Raw genomic sequence first — 22,662 nt, 5'->3', positions numbered from 1 at the left:
AATAGGCACCGAATGGAGTGATGAAAGATGTCTTGCTCTGGTCTTGTTCCTTTAAAAGCGATCTGATGATATCCTGAATAGCAATCAAGGAAGGATAATAGGGCAGATCCTACTGTTGAGTCAACTATTTGATCAATTCATTGTAGCCCAAACGGATCTTTCGGGTAGTGTTTGTTGAGATCTGTGTAGTCGACACACATGCGTCACTCGTCCGTATTCTTTTTCTGTACTCGAACTGGGTTTGCTAGCTAATCTAGATGGAGGATTTCTCTGATGAATCCGGTTGCCATTAGTTTTGTGATTTCTTTTTTAATTGCTACCTTCTTGTCTGGTGAGAATCATCATAGTCGTTGCTTCACAGGCTTGGAGCCTTCATTGATATCAATTCTGTGCTCAGCCAACTCTCTTGGGACCCCTAGCATGTCGGCCGGCTTCCAAGCGAAGATATCTTTGTTGTCCAAAGAAAGTTGGTGAGCGCGAGTTCCTATTTTGCCGAGAGGTGGGTGCTGATGGTTGCTGTTTTGGAGGGATCACCTATGCCCCAGGTCAACTTGCTTGACGTTGGCTTCTTTCGGTGGTGCTAGGATGCTGGGTTTTTTAGCTGGTATCACTAGCTCTTCTGGCCTCATTTCTGCTACAACAGTAGCTATTTCTTTTCTTCCACGGCGGCCTATGCTTTTGCTACAATTTGGATTGCCTGAACGTCGTAGTCAAAAGTGCACTTCAAATCGCTCCGAAGAGAAAGGACACTGTTAGGCCCTGGCATCTTAAGCAACAGGTATGGATAGTGCGGTATCGCCATGAATTTTGCTAGTGCTGGGCGTCCGAGGATTGCGTGATATGATGAATCAAAGTTCGCAACTTCAAACTTGATGAACTCTGTACAATAGTTCGAGGGAGTCCCGAAAGTGACCGGTAGAGTGATTTGTCCAGTGGCATTGCTGCTTTGCCAGGTACTATGCCATAAAAGGTGTGCTTGTTGGTGTAATCATTCCGGCAAGTTGTAGTCTCATCTTCCTTAGAGTTTCTGAGAAAATGATGTTGAGTCCGGCTCCCCCGTCGATTAGTACTTTTGTGACAGTCATACCGGCGATAGTTGGATCTAGAACCAGCGGGTAATGGCCTACGTTTCCTACGCTAGTCCATTGGTCTTTCCTTGAAAAATTGGATTGGATACTGTGACCAGTTGAGATATCTTGGAGTAGCTGGTTCTACTGCCATGATGGTTCGCAGCGCTAGCTTTTCTTGATGTTTGCTTCTGGAATCTAGAATCCTGGCAAAGATTACTGCTACTGTCCCCTTGGATTTTTTGAATCCTTTGTCTTCGTGGTTGTCTTCTTCTTTTTTTCTGGTTGCCTTCTTTGGTATTCTCCTTACTATCTTTCCTTGTGTATCGATCTTTGAAGGTGTAGCAATCTCCGATGGTGTGATTTCCTTTGGGGTGCAAGACGCAACGCATGTTTTCAATGTCATCATACCTTCTAGGCTTCGAAAACTTCCTTGATTTGTCAGTCACTGCTATGGTGTTGTCTGGTCCACGTTTTCTTTCCTAATGTCTGTTATTTCGAGGATTTTGCATGTTTGGGTTGTCTCTGTTATTTCTATCCAGAAAACTTTCTCGTGTCTTTTCCTCTGGGTAATCATCTTTTCCACTGTTCATCTAAATTCTTCATTGTTTCTTGGGTTTTCTTTGTAGAAATCTTGAAATTGCCACCTAGCCATGATTCCATGAGAGAAAGCCTCGATTACTTCTCGTTGCGTGATGTCATGTACTTGTGCTCGTAGTTCGCCAAACCATCGATAGTAATTTCTAAGACTTTCACCTGCTTTCTGCTTGAGTCCTTTTAACTCTGCGTGGGTGATTAGATGTGTAATAATACCCACGAAATTTTCACAAAAAGCTCTTTGCAAGTCCTCCCAATTTCTGATTGATCCTGGGTTTAATTTGTCAAACCACTGAAGGGGCATGGTTTCTAGGGCCATGGGAAAGAATAAGGTCTTGATGTCATCGTCTCCTCTAGCCAATTCAATCGATTACGAGTAATCTTGAGCCACTTGCCTTGGTTCAGTCTTGCCATCATACTTGGAGTGGTTGGATGGTTTGAACTTGTGAGGTAGTCGTATTAAAGCAAGTCTGTTTGCAAAACAGTGGGAATCTATCGTGCGTTCTGGCTTCTGTGTATTCTAATTCAGCGCCTCCTTCTTGCCAACTATTGTCTTGGTGAGAGTAGTTATGCATGGCTATCCGAGTAGGTGCTTTGCTTCTAGCCTTTCTTGGTTGTTCGACTCGGTCGTTTTGACTGTGATTTCTTCTACTTTCTCTGTTGTGACTTCCACTTGGACCAAGTCTCTTGAAAGTGGACTTCCTTTGATTTGATCTTCTTGCTCATAAGATGCTAACTTGTCAGGTAGTCTTCAGCGGGCCCTTCCGTCGTTCGTCCTTAGGACTGTTGACCAGAGGAAGTCCCGAAGCTGTTCTTGTTTTTCATTGGGATGTGAAGTCACCCTGAGTTCTTCTAGTGCTTCTCGGATCTTATCGTAGGGTGTATTCGCTGCTCATCCTTCTTTGACCTCTCGCTCTAATTTTCTTCTATTGTACTTGGCTAGGTCTGACTCATATTTGATCCAAGCTTCCTTACGCTACTTAGCATGGCGTTGATGTCCTTGTTTTCAATTTGTTCTTTCTTTCTCTGGCATGCCTCTGACTTTTGGTCTCACCATCGTGCTAGTGGGTAAATGATGATATGTTGGACTCAGATTCATCTGAAGACCTGACATCTGGTGCTTCTGGGGGACCAATGGTGATCGAGGATGCCGAATCATGAATACTTCTCGAGCGTGAGTTTTTTTTATCGGCGTTGGTTTCCGTACTGTTAGAGTTGTTGATAACTTCAGTAGAGGTTTCTAGGTCGCAGATCGAGTCTCCTTCTTAGTAGGGTAGAGCAGTTGTCATTGTTGTGTCAACTAACCGGGTACTACTATCCTTAGGAACAGAACCTGGCCAGTGGATGATGCAGTCTTAAGATGTTCCGATTAGTATGAGATCTTTCTGAGATCCTGTTAGTGGTATTCCAAGCACTGGATTAAGAGATCTTTCGAGCTGTGGCCAATAAGACGTTGCCATGTTGTTGAGACCAAAAGGAAAAGGACCCATCTTCTTTAGAGTGCTCTGAGTGTACTCCGAGTTGTATTCTTGATAGGTTGATGTCGTGTTTCGGGGTCTTATTGGAAAAGAACTCGGTTTTCCGAAAGAACTCGGATAGGACTCCATTTCGGAAGTGGAGCCTGAGTTCGAATCGGATGCGTGAAGCTGCGAAATCTGAGTTGGATCGGACATCGTGAGCTATGCGAATCTTCTAGCAAGTTGATCTATCATTGTTGCCAAAATGGAAAGGTCTTGATGATGATCAGAATCTTCGAGGAGATGGCCTTGGAGCTTGCCATCGTCGCCTACCTCATAGATCCATGAACCAAAGATGAAGGTTGATCCCGTCAAGAAGATCATGTTGATGAGGTCCGTCGAGCTCTCGGGTACAAATTCACCGAAAGCCCCTACCTAGCGCGTCAGCTGTCGATGTTTGACCACCAATAGCTTGCCATAGGGGTCCCCGAGGCAGTATGTTCGAGCTTCAGCGTATGCAGAACTCGACGGTTAACGCAAGAGACAGTCGATTTACCCTGGTTCGGACCCTCGATCTTTGATTGAGTAATAGCTCTACATCCAGTCGGCGTTAGCCTTCACGTTGGATTAATTGTAAAGTGTTGTGTTGTAAAAAATCGCCTGTCCCTAGGATCCCTGCCCTCCTTTATACAGTTAGGAGGTCAGAATCCTAGTTGGTTTACAATGAGAGTTCCTAGTAGGGTTACAGAATAATACTACTACTAAGATTACAAGGGAAGAATCCTAGTTAGACTAGATCTTCTCCCTTCCTTGCGGGGTATCCTATGGGTCCCGCACCGACAGCTCCTACCACTTATACCTTTGCCTTGAGCCTTTTGTTTTTCTTTTACTTCTTTTCCAAGGACAAGCACTTGATCATTACCATGGCAACACCATCATCATGTCATGATCTTCATTTGCTTCACCACTTGGAGTAGTGCCACCTATCTCATAATCACTTTGATAAACTAGGTTAGCACTTAGGGTTTCATCAATTCACCAAAACCAAACTAGAGCTTTCAAGCGAGGACCATGCCATAGAGGTGGCCCGTGTAAGGTATGAGGAAAAGAAGTTAGATGAGCATAGAACATGAGTTGGTCACACCATCCAATCTTCGATTGTGTTGGCTGATGATGGGGATGAGGATGAGGATGACACTACCCAGTTGAGCGATCTCATCGCTCTTGCTTAGGCGGGCTTGCAAGCGGAGGAGGCAGAGAACAACACTAGCAGATTGAGCGAGCTCATCGCTTTAATAGAGGCGAGCTTGTAGGCGGAGGAGGATGACGACACGTTCTTCACTCAGGCCATAGAGGCCACAGATGAGGCAACAGATAGATCAAGGCAATGTAGGTGAGCCTACCCACATGAGCTAGATGGAGGAGGACGCGTTCTTGACTCAGGCCATAGAGGCCACAGGTGAAGCGGAGGCAACTTATTATAGGCGATAGGCAGATCAGGGCAATATAGGTGAACCTAGACATAGCAACAAGGTTTTGGTAGAGGACTAGTACTCAGACGATGAGTTGCTTACTCAGTATGTTTCAGACTGAGGATTGGTACAGGTGTGGTAGAGGATTGGTACAGGTGTGCTAGTTCAATACTTTAGATTTGGTATTTGTATTGTAGTAGAACTTTCTCGATGATGTATTGTGTTTCATTTAAACTATTTATGTATTGTACCCATGTAACAAACATTGTTTAATTTTTGTAACGGACAGTGTGTTATCTCATAAAACTTTCGTAAGTTCATCGCAAGTTCGACAATACCTTTGTTTGACATAAGTTCAGCAAGTCATAACTACGACACAAGTTCATCAATACATAAGTTCAACATTACTCGACATACTACATGTTCCATCAGTATATGGGTGTCCGAGTACAAGTACATCATGTCATCCTGAAGAACCCCTATGACCTAGGAGTATATGGGTACCGCGGACGTCATTGCCTCTTCGAACATGATGGCAGCACATTAGGGGTGAACCCAATGTTGGTACGGTCTCACTGGCGGTACACCCGGTGGTAATGCTGAGTGTAACTAGGACCCTGTAATTACAATATAGGCATCATTACCTACAATGTTCAAGTAATTGTGACGTATATGGCAAATGGTTGTTTCAAGTACATATTCATTGAACTGTGTAGGAAATGGTGCGTCACCAAGCTAAGACATCCCAATCTCATCGTAGTCCTCCTTGTCCTCCTCAATGTCATGCTCCGCAGGACCCTTGCCTGCATTACTGGGAGTATGAACATAAGAGGTCCCACCAGCTATCGTGTTGGAGGAACCTTCTCGTGTCAGCATAGTGCTCGAGCGTAAGAAACTAGATAGGTCTGGGTCATAGGGCATCTCCCATGGAGTATCCACGCAACTAAGCTTCTATGCTAGCTTCTTGCAGCTCCTCCTCACTTTCTGCAAAAAAAAGAAAACATGGATGAATAAGTTATGGGAACCATTTAACCACTGTCATGGCTTTGAGAATAGAATGTACATCGATGAAGACATGTAGAATGTCGTGCGGCTCCCCTCTGGTCTCGTGAAGTCGCACGGCTGCTTTGTTGGATAGACTTGTCAACTGTGATGCCTGTATACACAAGCGAGCTAAGTTCGTATCACTACAATTCATAGGAACGCCGATGTGTAGTTGTATTGAAATTCAAATTTCTTACCATGTATCTCTGTAGCAGGGCTCTCTAAAGTTGTGTCTCCATCCTTGTCACCTCATCATACGCATCAGGGATGTCATCCTTGTCTTCGTCCTCATCAATTGGCTTGTTAGTGTATGGGGCATGCATATGTGTGTGGGTACTCCTATGCAACCATTGGAGGTAGCGGTCGAAGTTGCATGGGTCATGCGGTAGTATCTCAGCGATCAGGACCCTTTGTCGACTGTCCCAGTCATGGATGAACGTGGCATGCATCACGGCCCAATTCTTCTCCTTGTACCTATTCCTTTGATCATACCTACAAGTTTAACGTAAGTTAGTGGTTGTATGTATGCACATGACTGGCAAATTATTATGTTTTAGTTGTCGCACCCGTACAACTTTCTGTTGGTTGTGTACAGTGGTAGTGGGCATGGCTGCAATCTTCCGAACAACCTATACACCCTTATAGGGTAGTGCATCTCGACCACGTGGAAGAAAATTAGTGGCCTATTAAAAAGCCACTCGTTCGACTCTTCCTCAGTGCGAGGACTCAGGTACCCCTCTAGCTTGAATCTTGACCAAGGACACCAATTCACCTAAAAGTTAGTTAACTACATTTAGGTTTTTTGAATAATAAAAAAGCAACAACACCGACTAGCAGTATCAAAGTGGTCATTACCTGGTGCTGTGTCAGGACGTCTAGCGTGTTCGAGTACTGCCTGTACCATCGCTTCGGGTTCCCTCTAACTACCTCCGCTTCTTGCCAGATGTACAGAGCAGTTGGTCCTACATCCACGTGATTCCATGCCTACATTGAAAAGGATAGTCAGTCACAAGGGCAGCATCAAGTTTGAGGAAAATAGAAAATTGATGCACTTATAGGTAAACCGTGAACAACGGGCCTCACGACTGGCCATCGCTCCCAACACCAAACCTGTAGTAGGTGGGAACAACCTCCTAGGTTGGCACCTCCTATACTGCGTCGGCAGGCAACGCAGAGCTGACGATAGATCCATGCTATGACCACGCTGCCCCAGCTATATGCTCCTATATTCTCCCATGGTTGGCTCAGTATGTTGAGGAAGGCCCAGCTGATGGTGTTACTCAATGCATCGGGGAATAGGAAGGCGCCTAAGAAGTGCCACAGCCACACCCTAGCATACCTCTCAATCTCCTGCTCTAGAGCATTTGGGTGCAGAGGCGCCCCAAAGTTTTTTGTTATCCAGACCGAACTGACATGGATGTTTTCCTGAAATATTTTGCAAACATTAAATGAGAGCTGACACTGGATGTTACATGAGAGCCGAGGGAACAAAAACAAATATTAAATTAGACAAAGACAATATGCATCATAAAAGTTATGTACTACACCCTCCATCTAAATAGCAAAATAATATGCAAAATATGTGCTGGTGTCAAAATGGTAAATGTTTGGAATGTAGAAATTCTTACTTTGCTCTCTTAGCATCCTTGTCCTTCGATGGTCTTCTACCACATAACTACTCCACCAAGTCCATCCAGTGATCATTATCAAGGATCCTAGTCACTGGAAGACCCCCCAACTGCAAACATAGTATCATCTTCACGTCCTACATCGTGATAGTCATCTAGCCATACGGAAGGTGGAAGGTGTGGCTCTCTGACCTCCACCTGCTAGTTTTTAATTCAATATAAGAAGTTTTTAATTCAAACAATGAGACAAATCAATGCTTTGTACTATCGCAAACATGTATCAAATCATACCTATCGACAGCAGCAGTGAGAAGTGCAGGGTCGAGGATTGGTATCCTAGTGTTGAAGACCCGGACGATCTCAAGGAAGCCGACACGCTGTATGTACGGCCGGTATCGCTCGTCTCAGCAGTGCAGCTGGTGCGTGCGTAGTCTAAGAGGTACCAAGACCTCCTGAAGCTCTGACAGGCGCTTGGCTCGGTGGTCCTTATCGTAGTGCACCTCAAGAATGGGGTACTGTGGATGATGATCCCCCATCCTAGTTCAAATTTCAAATGGATATGTTAGAACAAACATTAAGAGTACTATAATATGATGAAACATTAGTGCATAAAAACAAAGTAAATGTAAAAGGAATAAACTATGATGCAAAATTAGAGAATAAACATATATCAAAATAAACATAGCTCTAAGGTTCCAATGTACTAACATAGTAGTTTTAAATAGCATAGCAAACAATTAACATTAATATAATAAAATGTATGTTATATGCACCTGCTGCCCTAGTCTTCTATGCCTGCTAGCCTTGTGACCAGGTTCTTTGCAAATGGAGCAAAGATTCCTATCACATGTCTCATTGAAGTCTCCCCCTCTGTTCATGTCTTTGTCGTACCCTCTCATAGCGTCCATGTCCCCCTTGAGTCACTTCTTCTTCCTCCTACCCTTGCCTACCTTCATTAGATCTAGATGCGGCACGTAGTCATAACCATGATAAGGTGGCCACTGTGTCAGGTCAAGGTATGGCTCAAAGCTCCTCTTCCAAATACTAACGGTGTTCGAACGAAGATACAATGGTGACATATATGGTAGATCCTCAGAGTTATACCCCTCGAACCCTACAGGCCATGATCATATGAGAGCAAGGGGCATGCATGATCTGAGGGACGTTGCAACTGCACTCTACTTTTTCAAGATCAACTCGGCTAGTTTCAGTCCACCATAACGTTTGCCGCCCAAGCTTGTGCCACCCTTGCCCCATACACTAAAGATATGGCGGACGGGGTCCATACGGCTCAGCGGTGTGCTGCTTGGCCGATTCCTCGGCCGCCTTCAAATGTTCTAGCTCTGACCTTTCCAAAACACCCCTAGCTCAGCTATATTCCTCTGCGCAAGTTCCCCCCTCTTGACAAAATATTCAGTTGCACTTATGAAAGGAGAGCTCAACAATTCCTAGACATAGGCAACTGATCGAACTCTGGTGAATACATGGTTGAAAGACTCCGAGGAGTTAGTGATCATGATGCCATACCTGAAACCACCTCAGTCATATGCTAACAGCCCACTTAGCCTTATGTTCCATCTGCGCCTCTAATCAGGCCTTTCCTGCTTCATTTAGCATCTTATCTAGTTCTCTCTTTGTCTCCTCGAACTAGGTGCTCTGTACGTACATAACATAGAGCCTTTACCTTGTCACATACCTCCTTCTTCCTTATGACATCGCTAGAAATTAGCAGCAAAGTGTCTCATGCACCATCTGTGCACTAGAGGTGGGAACTCATCTATATGCTCAGCTATAGCATTAAGAAGCCCTGGGTGATGGTCCGAGATCAAACATATAGTGCGAGATGGGCCAAGCACTTGTACACGTAGAAGCCGCATGAACCATGACCATAATTCATTGTTCTCTCCTCTGCTAAAGCAAAAGCCATGGGTACTATCTGGTCCTCAGGATCAACAACAACAGCCATCATCAAGGTGCCCCTGTACTTTTCCTGTTAGGAAAGTGCCATCAACAAGTACGACTAGCCGACAAAACTAGAATGCATGTTCCATTTGCGCGAACGACCAGAACACATGATAGAGGACATGCCTCAACGGGTCCCGAAAATACATCCTTCCGATGTCTACAAACCATTTCAAGCCATGGTTGTAGTAATGCATTGCACATAAGATGCGGGGCACCCTGTTATACGCTTCCTCCCAACTACCCCAATGAATCGCCAGGGCAATTTGCTTAGCACGCAAGTCTTTTCGTACTTCACATCATACTTAACGAATTTAGATATGGACTGTTACAATGAAGACACCGAAATATCGTTATTGTCATCAATGAGCCCCAATATACGATGGGTAAGGTAATGTGTAGTGAGCTGCTAATGATTTTCCTTCCCCCTATTTGTTAGGCAAGTATGGGGTTCGACCACTTTACTTATCCTCCACTTGCCATCACTCTGTCTCTTTTGTGCATTTAACCTCCACATACAACCGTTTTTTCATATCACGTGGTACCTCAACTCCTGGTCCGAATGAGTGACAATGTACAGGCCTATGGTGATACACAACATAGTCCTGAAGGAAGAGCTTCATCTCTGACATTGTATTGAATATCATTCCCTTACTAAGGATTTCTTTCTCATGGTCATACAATGATTTCCTACACATCTGGAGATCGGTGTCACAAACTGCCATATCCATCATGTGACATCCCTATAGTTTGGAACGCCCTTGAAAGGTACATTCATCAAACTTAGTTGCTCAAGCTCAGTCGTTGTGTAAGGTGGTGGTGGAACATACTGCTGCGCTTAGCTAATTCTGCCCCATGAATCTTAGGGGGTATCATCTGCTGGCAAATCTGTGACTAGTCTACCCTGAGCCTAGATAGCATGCAAAACCTCAATTGGTACTAGTAATGGCATACCATGAACAGGTACTAGCATGGCATCAACCGGTGTGGGCATAGCATGTCTACCTCCCTGGTCATCATCTGAATCGTTCGAATCACTGCTAACTACATCACCGATCCTGTCCTCCTCCTCCTCCTGCTCCTCTTCTAGTTCAAACTCGTTCACATCGAAGTCATTGCTTATACAACCTACTTGACTTGAATGAAACTGCTCCTGCATTAACTGACCGTCCAAATCCATGTTACCCTGAGTTGCTTCCCCTTCGACCCCCAATTCTTGCTCATTGCCTACAACCCCGTCAATGGACGGCCCGTCCAGGACACCCTACATCCTATACCCATTCTCCACCACCACCTTAGCCATGGGCACATTAGAACCTTGAAGCACCCTACTATAGCGGGACCAGTGAGCAAGGTCATGCAAGGGCATCAGGACATAGTGTGCCCTAGTCTTCCCAGTATCAAACCTCCCCTTCAGTGTGAAATTACCATCAAACTTTGCATTCAAACGGACACAAAGGTCGTTGAAGCTAGAAGGTTCATCAAACCATTCCAATTCTTCTTTCATATCCTCAAACATACCATCTTCTCTCCTAACACTTCCTCCATAGAAAACTCTAACACAACAATCCGTCTATAAAAACGTTTCAGAAACTTCATCAGGTCATCGAAATCGTCGTGCGTACTAACTAACTGACTACACCTATACTAACTAACTATACTAACTAATCTAATATTAATACCTATACCAACAATTCTAATTAACTATACTAACTAAATACACTAAACACACTAATATTAATACCTATACTTACTATACTAAGTGACTTTACTAACTATATAGATCTAGCTAACTGCAAAACTAACTGCAAAACTATACATTACTTATATTTACTAACTTCACTAAATATCTTTGCTAACTAATTGTATAAATCTCTATCTAGTTAAACTAAATTTGAATCCTAACCCTAGCAAAAAAATTGACAGAGATGCAGAAGAGCATTACCTCGACAAATATTATGGGTCACCACAGTCCACCAATGGAAAGGAGATGGTCGCTGGCGGCAATGGTCGGTCGGCAGCAGCCTACTTCTGGAGGGCGACGGCAATGGCCGGCCGGCTGGCGGCAATCCCCCCTTCTGGAGGACGACGATGGGCAGCACAGGAATGTCCTTCACGGCTCGAGAAAGTGCGGAGAGATGGAGGGGCGGCGACGAGGACGGGCAGCGCGCGACAGTGGGGAAATGGAGGGGCGGCGGCGGTAGTAAGGGAGGCAACGAGACAGGGGAGATAGAGATGGAGTCAGGGAGGACTAGCACAAGGCGGTGGGCGTGGAGGTCGGGAGCGACGGGCAGGGCGCGCCAAGCGTGGCGGTCGCGGCGTGCATGGCGTGGCAGCCACGAGCTCGCTGGGCGGGCGTGGCGTGGTGGCGGCGCGGCGGGTGGGCGTGGCGCGGCGGTGGGCACAGGGCGGCTCAGGGCGCGGCTCCTCTCTTCAAACGGGCAGAGTGAGACAAACAGAGAGAAAGGGAAGCGAGGCCGGGTACAAGGGGTTGTCGCGCCGTGATGCGTGGCACGGCAGGCCCGCCGCGCCGCGACGGGTGGCGCGTCAGACCTGGCACGTCAGCGGTCGCCGCAGCCGTTTACTGCCCCCCCCTGTCGCGCCTCCATGCATGGCGCGACAGAGTGAATTAGCCGCGCCGTGCAAACAGACGCGTCCAAAAGTGTTAGTTTTGAAGAAAAAAAAACAGTATCAGTTTTTAAAATAATTTAAAAAATGTGTTAAAAATATATAAAAAAAATCGTATATGACAATTGACAACATGAAAGCTTCGAGTGCGATGGCGATTACTCTACCGATATCTGGACGGCAACCAAGCACGAGGATAGTATAGTAGTAGTACTCCCTGCATCCAGGAAAGAACACAACTATGTGATTTGTATCGGTCAAAACAGAAGTTTGATTAAATTTATAGTAAATAGTATTAATGTTTATATCTCCAGTCAAATTTATTATAAAAATATATACTATAACAAATTAAATGATACTTATTTTGTACCATAAATATTAGTATTTTTATATAAATTTAATCAAAGTTGAAACTATTTGATTTGAAAGCGAGAATTGCATTCACGGAGGTATGCATCACTGAGCTACCCCGCTGCGTTGACGTCCAGTTCCTGCCTCGCTGGTCGCTGCTGGGCACCAGCACAAAACCGGGTCTTCCTCAGTTCCTCTCCTCGCGTGTTTAGTTAGGTTCAGCATCCAGCAGACGACGACGACCTCGCCCGCCTTCCAATGGCGCCCCTCTCCTGCCGCGACCTTCCGGCCGCTCGGCTCCCAACTCTCCCCCGCCGTGCCACCACCCACACACACCTCTCCTTCCTATGCGGCCCAGCCGCCCCTCGCCGATCACTCACCACCGCAAACACTCTGCGGCTCCCCTTGGCGGCCACGAAGGACGACGCGGGAGTCGCCTCCCTCGTCGGTCGGCTCGAACACGACGTTGCGAACGCCCCGTACCACCGCGACGACGTTCTGGAAGAAGAAGAGGAGGAGGAGGAGGAGGAAGACAATGATGACGCTCGGCGCCGCGGCGCGGGGAAGCACCACGACGACCACCAGCTTCGCACGCGGTGGCGCGAGATCCACGGGTGCAACGACTGGGCGGGTCTCCTGGACCCCATGGACCCGCTGCTGCGGTCGGAGCTGATCCGGTACGGCGAGCTGGCGCAGGCCTGCTACGACGCCTTCGACTACGACCCGTCCTCCCGGTACTGCGGCAGCTGCAAATACCCGCGCCGCGAGCTGTTCTCGCGGCTGGGCATGGCCGACGCGGCGCGCGGGTACGTGGTGTCCCGGTACCTGTTCGCGACGTCCAACATCCGGTTCCCCAACTTCTTCCCGCAGTCCCGCGCGGGCGCCCGGATCTGGAGCCAGAGCGCCAACTGGATCGGGTACGTGGCTGTGTCTACCGACGAGGAGAGCGCGGTGCTGGGGCGGCGCGACATCGCCATCGCGTGGCGCGGCACGGTGACGCGCCTGGAGTGGGTGTCGGACCTCATGGACTTCCTCCGCCCCGTGGCGGAGGAAGGCATCCCGTGCGACGACCCGGAGGTGAAGGTGCTGGCGGGCTTCGTGGACCTGTACACGGACAGGGACCCGGACTGCCGGTTCTGCAAGTACTCGGCACGCGAGCAGGTGCTGACGGAGGTCCGCCGGCTGGTGGGGCGATACACCGCGGCGGGCGAGGACGTGAGCATCACGGTCACCGGGCACAGCCTCGGCAGCGCGCTCGCCATGCTCAGTGCCTACGACATCGCGGAGACCGGCGCGAACGTGGGAGTGGCCGGCGGCGGCGAGGAGAAGACGGTGGTGGCGCCCGTGTGCGTGTACTCGTTCGGGGGCCCGCGGGTGGGCAACGCGACGTTCAAGCGGCGGTTCGAGTCGGAGCTCGGGGTGAAGGCGCTGCGGGTGGTGAACGTGCACGACAACGTGACGCGGATGCCGGGGATCCTGCTGAACGAGGGCGCGCCCGAGGTGGTGCGGCGCGTGGCGGAAGGACTGCTGCGGCTGCCCTGGTGCTACGCCCACGTCGGCGTGGAGCTGCCGCTCGACCACAAGCGCTCGCCGTTCCTCAAGGACACGCTGGACCCGGCGTGCTACCACGACCTGGAGGCGCACCTCCACCTCATCGACGGGTAAGCACCTTGCACCTGCACCTCTCCCTAGCTAGTACGTAGCTACCTACTCCTAACAGACAGCGTCGCTTGGTTGCATGACATTTGACCCCAGAAATTACTAGGTTGGGGGTGTGATTTTGAGACAGGCTATCATCAGGCCGCGCACAGAGGGCAGAGGACGTTATTAAAGTCGTGTGATTAGACGGCGATAGATGCTACTAGTCACTGTTAACTACGTCATCAGCCAGGCAACGAGGCAAGGACAGGGCACCAAGCAATTGGCCTGACCCTGACCTCCATTTTTCTATGAGAATTGACTCGAGTGTTTTTTTTTTTGATAGAAACGTGCGCCTTTGTGCTGTGGATTTTTTTTTCAAATAAAAAAAAACTGATTAGGTTTGGTTGGAGACAAATAAAATGTGTGCATGCGATGTTCCAGCCTACTCGCGTGCCGTGTATAGATTATAGTAGCGACGATCATCGAATCGAATCATGGGGTAGGGGGAGCCTACACGGTCGCAACTAACAGAGTAACAGATATGGCAGCCTAATCATCAGATTTTGCACAGAAAGGATGAGCCAAGGATCTGATCCGGTCGTACTCCACCTCCAAACCGATCAGTGCAAGATGCTAGCTTGTTCAACTAGCAGTCTAGCACACAAGGCGACCATGCAAGCTGGACATAATTGTTTAGAGAGATTCCAGCTGTGAGGACGAATATGAGGGAAATTATGAATTGGAGTTGGACGGGACCATGCGTAATCTTGAGACTAAACAACGCCTCGTTGTTCGTATTCAAATACTTCGTGCACTCTCGTATCAGCCCGGCTTGGTACCCGTACCATAAAAAACACGCGTCTGCTCGGATCTCGTGGATCCGGTATAGACAGACGAGCGGCCAGGTTGACGGGAGGTACATGTACTCCTCCTAAAAAATTGTACTACATCTCATTATCTAAGACGAAACTTATTTTAATTAACTAAATTTACTAAAATTATTATTAAAATTTGTATATTATGATGAAAATATAGTATACTATTAACCAAACAATAATAGTTATTAGATATCATCAATATTTATTTTTTATATATTTGACTAAACTAAAAAATTAAATTCTCGGAAAACAAGTGCATTTTTTTATCCAGGGAGTAAAGGTGCCGGAGTCTGACCCGGCACATTTATGCGCTGGCTTGCGGCAGACAGCAGCACACGCACTCCCTGCAACGACCCCGTACCGACGACCAGTCCATCAAACCGGCATGGCAGACTGGACAGGCTGCAGCAATTATTATCGAAGCATGTGCCTGTTCATACAGCCTAGTACTACTAGTACTGATTCTAGCCGCATCTTGTGTACTAGTAAAATTAACTTTTGTGTGCTTTTCGACGTGAGCGCAGGTACCACGGGCGCGGTGAGCGGTTCGTGCTGGCGAGCGGGCGCGACCCGGCGCTGGTGAACAAGGCGTGCGACTTCCTCAAGGACCACCACGGCGTGCCCCCCTGCTGGCGCCAGGACCACAACAAAGGCATGGTCCGCGGCCGCGACGGCCGGTGGGTCCAGCCCGACCGCCACGGCTGCCACCTGGACGACCACGACGACCATCACCACCACGACGGTCACCACCATCACAGCAAGCACGGCGCCGGGGGCGCCCGTCTCCACCACCGTCACGGCCATGACACGCAGTCTCATCATAGGCCAAAGCATGAACCTTGACTAGCTATAGCCCTTGCTCTCACCGTCGCCGCCCCGGGAAAACCAGTTGTCCGTGATGATGCCGTGCCGCACTGAGATGCAAAGGTAGCCGCGGATGAGCTGAAATGAAATATGGGATTATCTGTCGATCATCGATCATGTGCGGTGTGAACGTGTATCACTGGTGTTATTCTGAATTTCTGATTGTGTAGAGAATCAGCACATGGCATACTGGACACTGAAGTTCATGGCAGCTCGGTAGGCACGTGTAGCCGTGTATCGAAGTCATCGCTTTCTCTAGTTCGGAAATACAAACGGGTATACGTTTGTAGGAGCTCATGATTTACAACGATATTAGAGAAAGTGGCCTTGACACTGTCCATCAATTGGTTGCCATGAGCACGCACAGGATAGTGAACCAATAGGAAGATTGGGAAACTAATTTGCCTGATAGTGAACCAATAGAACCAGTCCACCATAAAAAGAACCCTAGATAAGCCATGATCACAGGTTCATGATTTATGATCTTGTACGTTATTAAGTTTAGAAATAACCTCGTTAATTTGAAGTACCATCTGTAAATTATATCAACTATTAATTTTGTTGACTAAGGAAGAGGAATAATCTACCCCATAAAAAATTCCATCTTCAATATGATTCAACCAACAATCTGGAAATTGTTTATCAATGCCAAGCACAACATATACTATCTCGTTTTCATTGTAAATCATTTTAGTTTATACTAATAACTTTAAAAATTTATAGGAAAAATAAATAATATAAAATAAGGATCAAGCTAACGCACGGGCAGCCATGCGATGAGCCTTAAGCATCCATGGCCACTCCTTGTTCACCCCTCCTCTTCATCACCCCCCCCCCCCCCCCCCCCGCCCCCCGTGCGTGTGTGCATCCCCATCTGGCTCTGGTGGTGGCCATGTCACCTCCATTGTCAATCCTAGTCTTCTTCCCCTAGCTAGTTGCTTGCACCACTCAACCGGCCCTCTCCCACCGTCCTACATGCAACGTCACCATTGCTGTCTCAACCGCCACCACCTTGGATATGAACCAACCTTTCTTAATCACAACACTAGAGTAGAAGGTTAGTCAACTTGGTTGTCTCAATTAGCCAAAACCAAACATAAGGTTTTTAGCGCTACAGGACGACGACGACCAACGTGACGTCTTCGAGAGATGAGAAGTACATCGTCACCTTCCTAGAGATGTGCATCGAGCAGATGTAGAAGCTGTAGATCACCATGTAGGAGGAGGCTGCCAAGAAGGAGGCAGTGGCCATCGGGAATGGCAAAGGCCAAGGGCCGATGCCGCTGCGGGAGGGAGGTGGTTGTAACACCCTCAATATTAGACTGTAAATCTTTTGCTAGAACATTGCATGTGCATCATGTTTATGTGATAGTGTATGAATTATAGTGTGTTAATAAATTCCTGTGACTTGAAACGTTTATTGGAAACGCGAAACAAATATTATATTTCATATCGCATTATATCGCTTAGAGTTCTAAACAAATTTTTATTGAACGAAAATGCTATAGAACGCATGCCTGGCACTTTAATAAAGTTTGTAGTATAAACTTCTTAGGTGGTGGTGAAATACTTGCGATCGAGAAATGAATTCCCTAGCTAGCATTGTTGGTAGCTTGGAAATCGAAGTTGACGCGAATCCTAGCAAGTCAAATTCTTAAGTTAGAAAACGGTGTGACGAGGCTAAGTTTGGGAATTTTTATAGGAGAATCGGGTTCGATAGTGGTATGGTCTTAGGCCTTGTTTTAGTAGCTTGACATACCATCTCGAGTGTTAAATAGTTAGTTTAGATACTGGATCATCGAGGTGAATTTTTAGAACACTTTAAAAATCGTGTATGACACGTTCCTGGACGGCTTTAGCGTTTGGATGCAGTCACCGTCGCCTCAGGTCGGCGCGTGGTGCTGGTTCGCCGACGCGCACGCACGCACGTCGTACACGTGCCACCACGCTGGCCGGGCCTGCCACTGGCTCCGCGCTGCGAACCACTGTCACCGTTGCCACGTCCTGGCTCACGCTCACGCTCGCGCAGAATGCACGCCGTGCACGGCGGGTCTGGCCGCTCTGCCACCGCCGCTACCATCGCAGGCCCAATGCTCGGTTGGTCCGCTGCTGTCTGCCCCACTGTGTCCCCACGCGGCTGCTAGCCTCGTTCGCGAGCGCTGGATCGCCTACGTGCGCTCTCATCGCCTGTATCGCTGCACCGTCGTCCCGTCACCGTGCCATTGCCTGCGCTGTGTTGCGTCGCGTCAACGTGCTATTGCTAGTCGCAGTCGCAAGTGCTGAGTCACCACGTGCGTTGCACCGCTCACATCGTGTCCGCTTGAGCCGATGCGCCGGCACATGGCCGTGTCGCCATCGGCTTGCAAGTTAATGCGCTGCGGCCGCCTGAGTCGTATCAACTTGTACGAGCACATGTGTCTTCCATGTGTGTGCCCTTGTCCATTGCGTTTGCATGGTGAGCATCGCTCTACGCCCCCAGACATCTCTGCCTTTAATGGCGTTGCGCGCGGAGTTGCCCGAGCCGCGCCAAGGATAGCTCACAGCGCCGGCCAAATCCATGCAATTGCGTGCACCTAAGGATTGAGTAGGAACCCAACTACGCGCCCAACCCTCCCACTGCTGCTGCCAGCCAGTGTCGTGCCCCAATTTGACGATTCCTTCGTCGTCGGCCATCTTAAGACTCCGCGGTAGAGCCTGTCTAATTCACCTTACCCCGCCCACCTCCGTCCAATTCATTGGCACTGTGTCTTCCCCCTGTCCCCCTCTATCCCGTGTGCACTCCAAATTTCCCTGCTATTGCCTGGCCAGCGTCGCTGACGCAATCACGCCACTGCGGCCATCACCGTGTTTGCTACGCGCGCGTGGCCGGACTCACTTGGCCCATCTCCGGTCAATCCACAATGTCTGGTAGGTTCGGGGTGAGTCACGGATGCCCATTCTTGAGCTCATTCACGTTGTCTGTGCCTTGGCTCATGGGAACGTGGTCACCATCGCAGGGAGGAGTCCGCCATCGTGGAGGGAGCTTGGGACAGCATCTCCGTTCATCGCTTTGCCGCCTATCGCTTCAGGTTTATGCCTAGGTGAGCATCGGCTCGCATTTAGGGACAGGGAGGGGGCTGGTCTGGCCAGTGTAACCGCCCGGTGCCAGTGTCGCCGCGTTGGTGCGTGCGCGGATGCCCGACGATTTCATCGTTGTGAAGACAGGTTGTTCCCAGGGTTTATCTGTGAAGTAGCTGACTGTAGGAATAGTGTCGTCGGTCTCAGGGTGATTCGTCAGTAGGTCAGGGCCGTTTTCGCAAAACAGCCAAGGCATGCGGGCCTCCCCGTCGCGGGCCACGCACGCGTTGGGCCATGTCGGTGCGTCACATGAGCGCGCACGTTGCGTCGGACTAGGCCGAGCCGTTCGCACTTTGGGCCACGCGGTGGAATTTGGTTTTCCATTTTTCAATGAATTGATAAATGTTTATTTAATTTAGTTTTGAACTGAACTTTAATAATTTGTAGTAAATCTTATAGATGTCCAAAAACAGTGAAACAAAATTAGTTAGGTTCACAAAAATGCTATCTATCTGTTGGTGTCGTTAGTTTATAGTTAGTTGTGATAATGATAGGTTCATAAATTCAAATTAGAGAGCTTAGTATTATGTAGATTAATATTTGTAGGAATTTTTGTGGCAAATTGATGATGGCTTTAGTCATGAAATTTTTACAGTAGGTTCATTAGAATATTATGTGCTCACTATAAATTTTGTAGAACTAGAGTAGGTTGATAAATAGAGTAGCTAGTGCTCCCTGTTTAATCATATATAGAGTAAATGGGTATTAAGAGTAGGAACACCTTTAGTTGCTAAGATAGTACATGCCATGCTTCATACTTGTTAGTGGTACCAGTAGGTGACTTAGCACCTTAGTCGGTAGAAATAGCATAGTAGCTTGATGCATGTAATTATATTTTAAGAGTTGTTGTTGCCGTATTATTAAGTGTTGCATCATCATTTCATGCATGTAGATCACGAGTTGGTGGAGTTCGTGCCCGTGGATGAACATGACTATGAGGTCATTGAGGAGTACGAGGAGGAGATCCTCGTGCAGGAGGGAGCCCCGAAGCCTTTTGGTGTTGACTTTGCCCGAGGCAAGCCCCGGTGCATAACCCCTGTTTTTGAATGATTACTGAATATATATATGATGTGCATTTATGTTACAGGCATTTTATGAAAACTATATGCATAGATATACTTACCTATGAGTCCTACTAGTATAGGTCGAGTAGCTGCTATGCTCAGGGTATCAGTAGCGTGGGTAACCTACCGTTACTCACAATAGGTGAAAATTATGATCACTTATGATAAAATGGTGGAAAGGAAAATGGTGACCAGGCAGGGATGTGGTTTGGGTATTGGTGGGTGTAAGAGGTTGTGTCCTACGGTCAATGGGGCATAGCTTGGTTACACTTTTTCTCTGTCTGTGTCGGTTAAGGACCGGCCGTTGCAATGGATGTTAGGCAAGTCACAGATTTATTATCTCGAGCACATACTTGGGTATGGGCGCAGGAAAGACTTGTTGCTTACTTGTCGTGGGTTCTGGCTCTTTCCAGACTGACTGATTGGAGGCGGGGATGGTGGAGGTCCTTGCACCGCACTAAGTCCAGGACTTAGGAGCGGGGGCTTGAAGTCTAAGTTTGGACGTGGACCTAGAACCTAGGACAGGAGGGTGATGGGTTGGTCCTGCTTGTGCCTAGGGTACAAGAGGGGCGTGTATTTTTAGGGTACCCAGCTAGACACATTGATTCACGAATCACCACCGAGTCGGTACGACTTGTCTTAACTCTAGCATCATAGTAAGAACTGAAAGATGAAAGGTGATGAAATAGAACTGATTGCTCAACTCTTACTTGAAAGTAGAACAGGTGCTTACATAGAATGGCTAGATAATCAATTAATCATGGCTACTAATAATAACATAAATAAGGACTCACTATTAGTATTGCTTTCTGCAAAAAGGAAACCAGCAAACAATAAAGCTTTGCATATCCCTTGGAGTTAGGAATTTATTCCCACTAGTCGGATAAGTCTTACGAGTATATTGTGTACTCAGGGTTTATTTACCCCTGTTGCAGGTAATGCTTGAGGAGTATCATTGTGTGAAGGATTCTTCTGGTGGGCACAGACGGATCCTTGTTCATTGTCGTTAGATGTTTAATTTTAATTCCGCTGTTTAATATTCCGCACTCTGACTTTGAAAATGTAATAATGTAATTTTTAAGAACTCTAGATGTATGTAATGTATTAAGTATTGTAACTCGTTCTCATTATTGGATCCTTAGGAAAAATGTGGATCTTTTAGGCTCTCTCTTTGGGTGTGCCCGACGGATATCGCCCGCTGTAGCTTGCTTTCAGGGTGCTTAGTGTCTGGTGGAAGATGAGCGCCTCCGTAAGTGTGTTATTTCAGGCGGTTCTGCCATAGTGGTGGACATGCACATGCTACTCGTCGGAGTGGGGGAGCAGACTTCATCGTCGTGCGTTTGTCGCTCCTTTCAAATTCGTTGCCGAGTCGCGTGCGTTTGGTGTGTGCAACCACAACTCAGTGCACTCAGTCGATTCCATTACCGTCCAAATTCAAACAAACACTCTGATCTTAGAAATCCATTTATTTTTACAGTAAAAATGCAGGTGAAAAAATCTCGCATCTCCAAAGAGAACCTTAGCATTAGGAAGTAGAATTTCCTTATTATTAGGGGATGAAATACCGAGACCGAATTATAGTGGGTTTGGCTGGAAGAAATGTATGAAGAATGACCTCCAAAGTCTAAACAGTACTTTAGTACTTCTATTTTTTAGTTATTAATCAATTTATAGTGTGACAAGTTAAAATAGGTTGTATTTATTTTTTAGAACACACAGCGCCCAGACTGATGGGACGTTGCGCCTAGACGCGGCTCCAACACCTGCGCTGGTCCCTACGTCGGCATCCCACCCCATGCCCCATGTCCTGCCCAAGCACCCACGTCCATGTCCGTCACAGGGACCCGTGCCCCTGCGCCCTGCATAGGGAAACCCATGTGGGTTGACATGGTTGTGGCCCCAGCTGCAGTGATAGCCACCGGCCGTGTCGTGTAACACCCCGATCTACTTTTGCAACATCCAGATGAAATCTTTGCAACATACATCTAAAATAGATGAAACATTTGGAACATACAGTTGAAACACCATTGCAACACATGCAACATTCCAATCTACTTTTGAAACATTCAGATGCAACACTTGCAACATACAAAAGAAGACAGATGAAACACTTAAGACATGCGTCTGAAACACTTACAACATACGTATACAAAAAAGATGAAACATTGAAGATTGATGCTTTGCACCATATGTGTACAACCATTGCAACATATGTAACATCCTAATCTACTTTGCAACATCTGTATGAAACAATTGAAATATACATCTGAAACACTTGAAACATAGGCTTGCAACATGTCTCAAAAGCATCCAAAAACACTTGAAAACACATCATCGTCGCACGACCATGACCTACCTGGTGGGCAACTATGGTGGCGCAGGCTCGTTGGATGGTGCACACCCTGCATGCCCCCACCATGCCCGCCATCAGCCAAGGGAGAGGAGATGCTGTCGGATCTGGGGAGGGCACCACCGGTTAGGGTAGGGTTGGGTCAGCAGCTTGTTTGAGCTTGGGCACTAATGCCTGCTCCTACAGGATATGTAGTGCCTCACTAGGACCATGGCGGGCATGTGCCCGTTGGGGGCTAAGGCAGCGAGATTCTCCTTGAGCTGAGTGAGGGTCTGCGCCAGCGTGCCCTCCGGGAAGATGAGCTTAGGGATGAAAAGGAGCCCGTGCTCGAACACCTCCTGCCATGGGCGAAGCAACGCTGCGAGGGACATGGTGGTGGGGACCAACAACATCACTAGAGCCGAAGATGGAGACGAGGCCACGTCCGACGGCTGGTTTAGGGCCTCACCGGCCATCGTGGCAACATGAGAGGAGCATGGAGGAGGGGGAGATCTGAGAGTGTGGTGTGGGAATGCCAAGGATCGGAGGAAGTGACTCGATGC

The 22,662-nt window shown here is 47.7% G+C and overlaps 2 protein-coding genes across 2 annotated transcripts; one reads left to right on the top strand and one right to left on the bottom strand.

The window, feature by feature from the left end:
- Window positions 1-5,544: 5,544 nt before the first annotated feature.
- Window positions 5,545-7,801, bottom strand: LOC136510825 (protein MAINTENANCE OF MERISTEMS-like). The gene is made up of 4 exons (XM_066505152.1): window positions 7,709-7,801; window positions 6,748-7,062; window positions 6,493-6,621; window positions 5,545-5,577 (listed from the first exon to the last, which is right to left on the bottom strand). Exons 1-4 carry the CDS (start codon window positions 7,799-7,801, stop codon window positions 5,545-5,547), a joined length of 570 nt encoding a protein of 189 aa, XP_066361249.1.
- A 4,610-nt stretch (window positions 7,802-12,411) lies between these two features.
- LOC136512872 (phospholipase A1-Igamma1, chloroplastic-like) lies at window positions 12,412-15,917 on the top strand. The gene is made up of 2 exons (XM_066506884.1): window positions 12,412-13,867; window positions 15,250-15,917. The coding sequence occupies exons 1-2, from the start codon at window positions 12,465-12,467 to the stop codon at window positions 15,566-15,568; spliced, it is 1,722 nt and encodes a 573-aa protein (XP_066362981.1). The 5' UTR covers window positions 12,412-12,464; the 3' UTR covers window positions 15,569-15,917.
- The last annotated feature ends 6,745 nt before the right edge of the window (window positions 15,918-22,662 follow it).

Source organism: Miscanthus floridulus, chromosome 16 (genome assembly GCF_019320115.1).
Source record: "Miscanthus floridulus cultivar M001 chromosome 16, ASM1932011v1, whole genome shotgun sequence".
Taxonomy (NCBI): Eukaryota; Viridiplantae; Streptophyta; class Magnoliopsida; order Poales; family Poaceae; genus Miscanthus; species Miscanthus floridulus.
The sequence above is the reverse complement of the archived record's forward strand: the minus strand, read 5'-3'. Positions and strand labels throughout refer to the sequence as shown.

Coding starts and splice junctions, on each gene's coding strand:
- LOC136510825 (XM_066505152.1), bottom strand. CDS start 7,801: ATGGGGGATCATCATCCACAGTACCCCATTCTTGAGGTGCACTACGAT. Junction 6,622..6,747: donor GTTGTTCCCACCTACTACAG/GTTTGGTGTTGG, acceptor TTTTCAATGTAG/GCATGGAATCACGTGGATGT. Junction 5,578..6,492: donor ACGTCCTGACACAGCACCAG/GTAATGACCACT, acceptor TTTTTTTTGCAG/AAAGTGAGGAGGAGCTGCAA.
- LOC136512872 (XM_066506884.1), top strand. CDS start 12,465: ATGGCGCCCCTCTCCTGCCGCGACCTTCCGGCCGCTCGGCTCCCAACT. Junction 13,868..15,249: donor CACCTCCACCTCATCGACGG/GTAAGCACCTTG, acceptor ACGTGAGCGCAG/GTACCACGGGCGCGGTGAGC.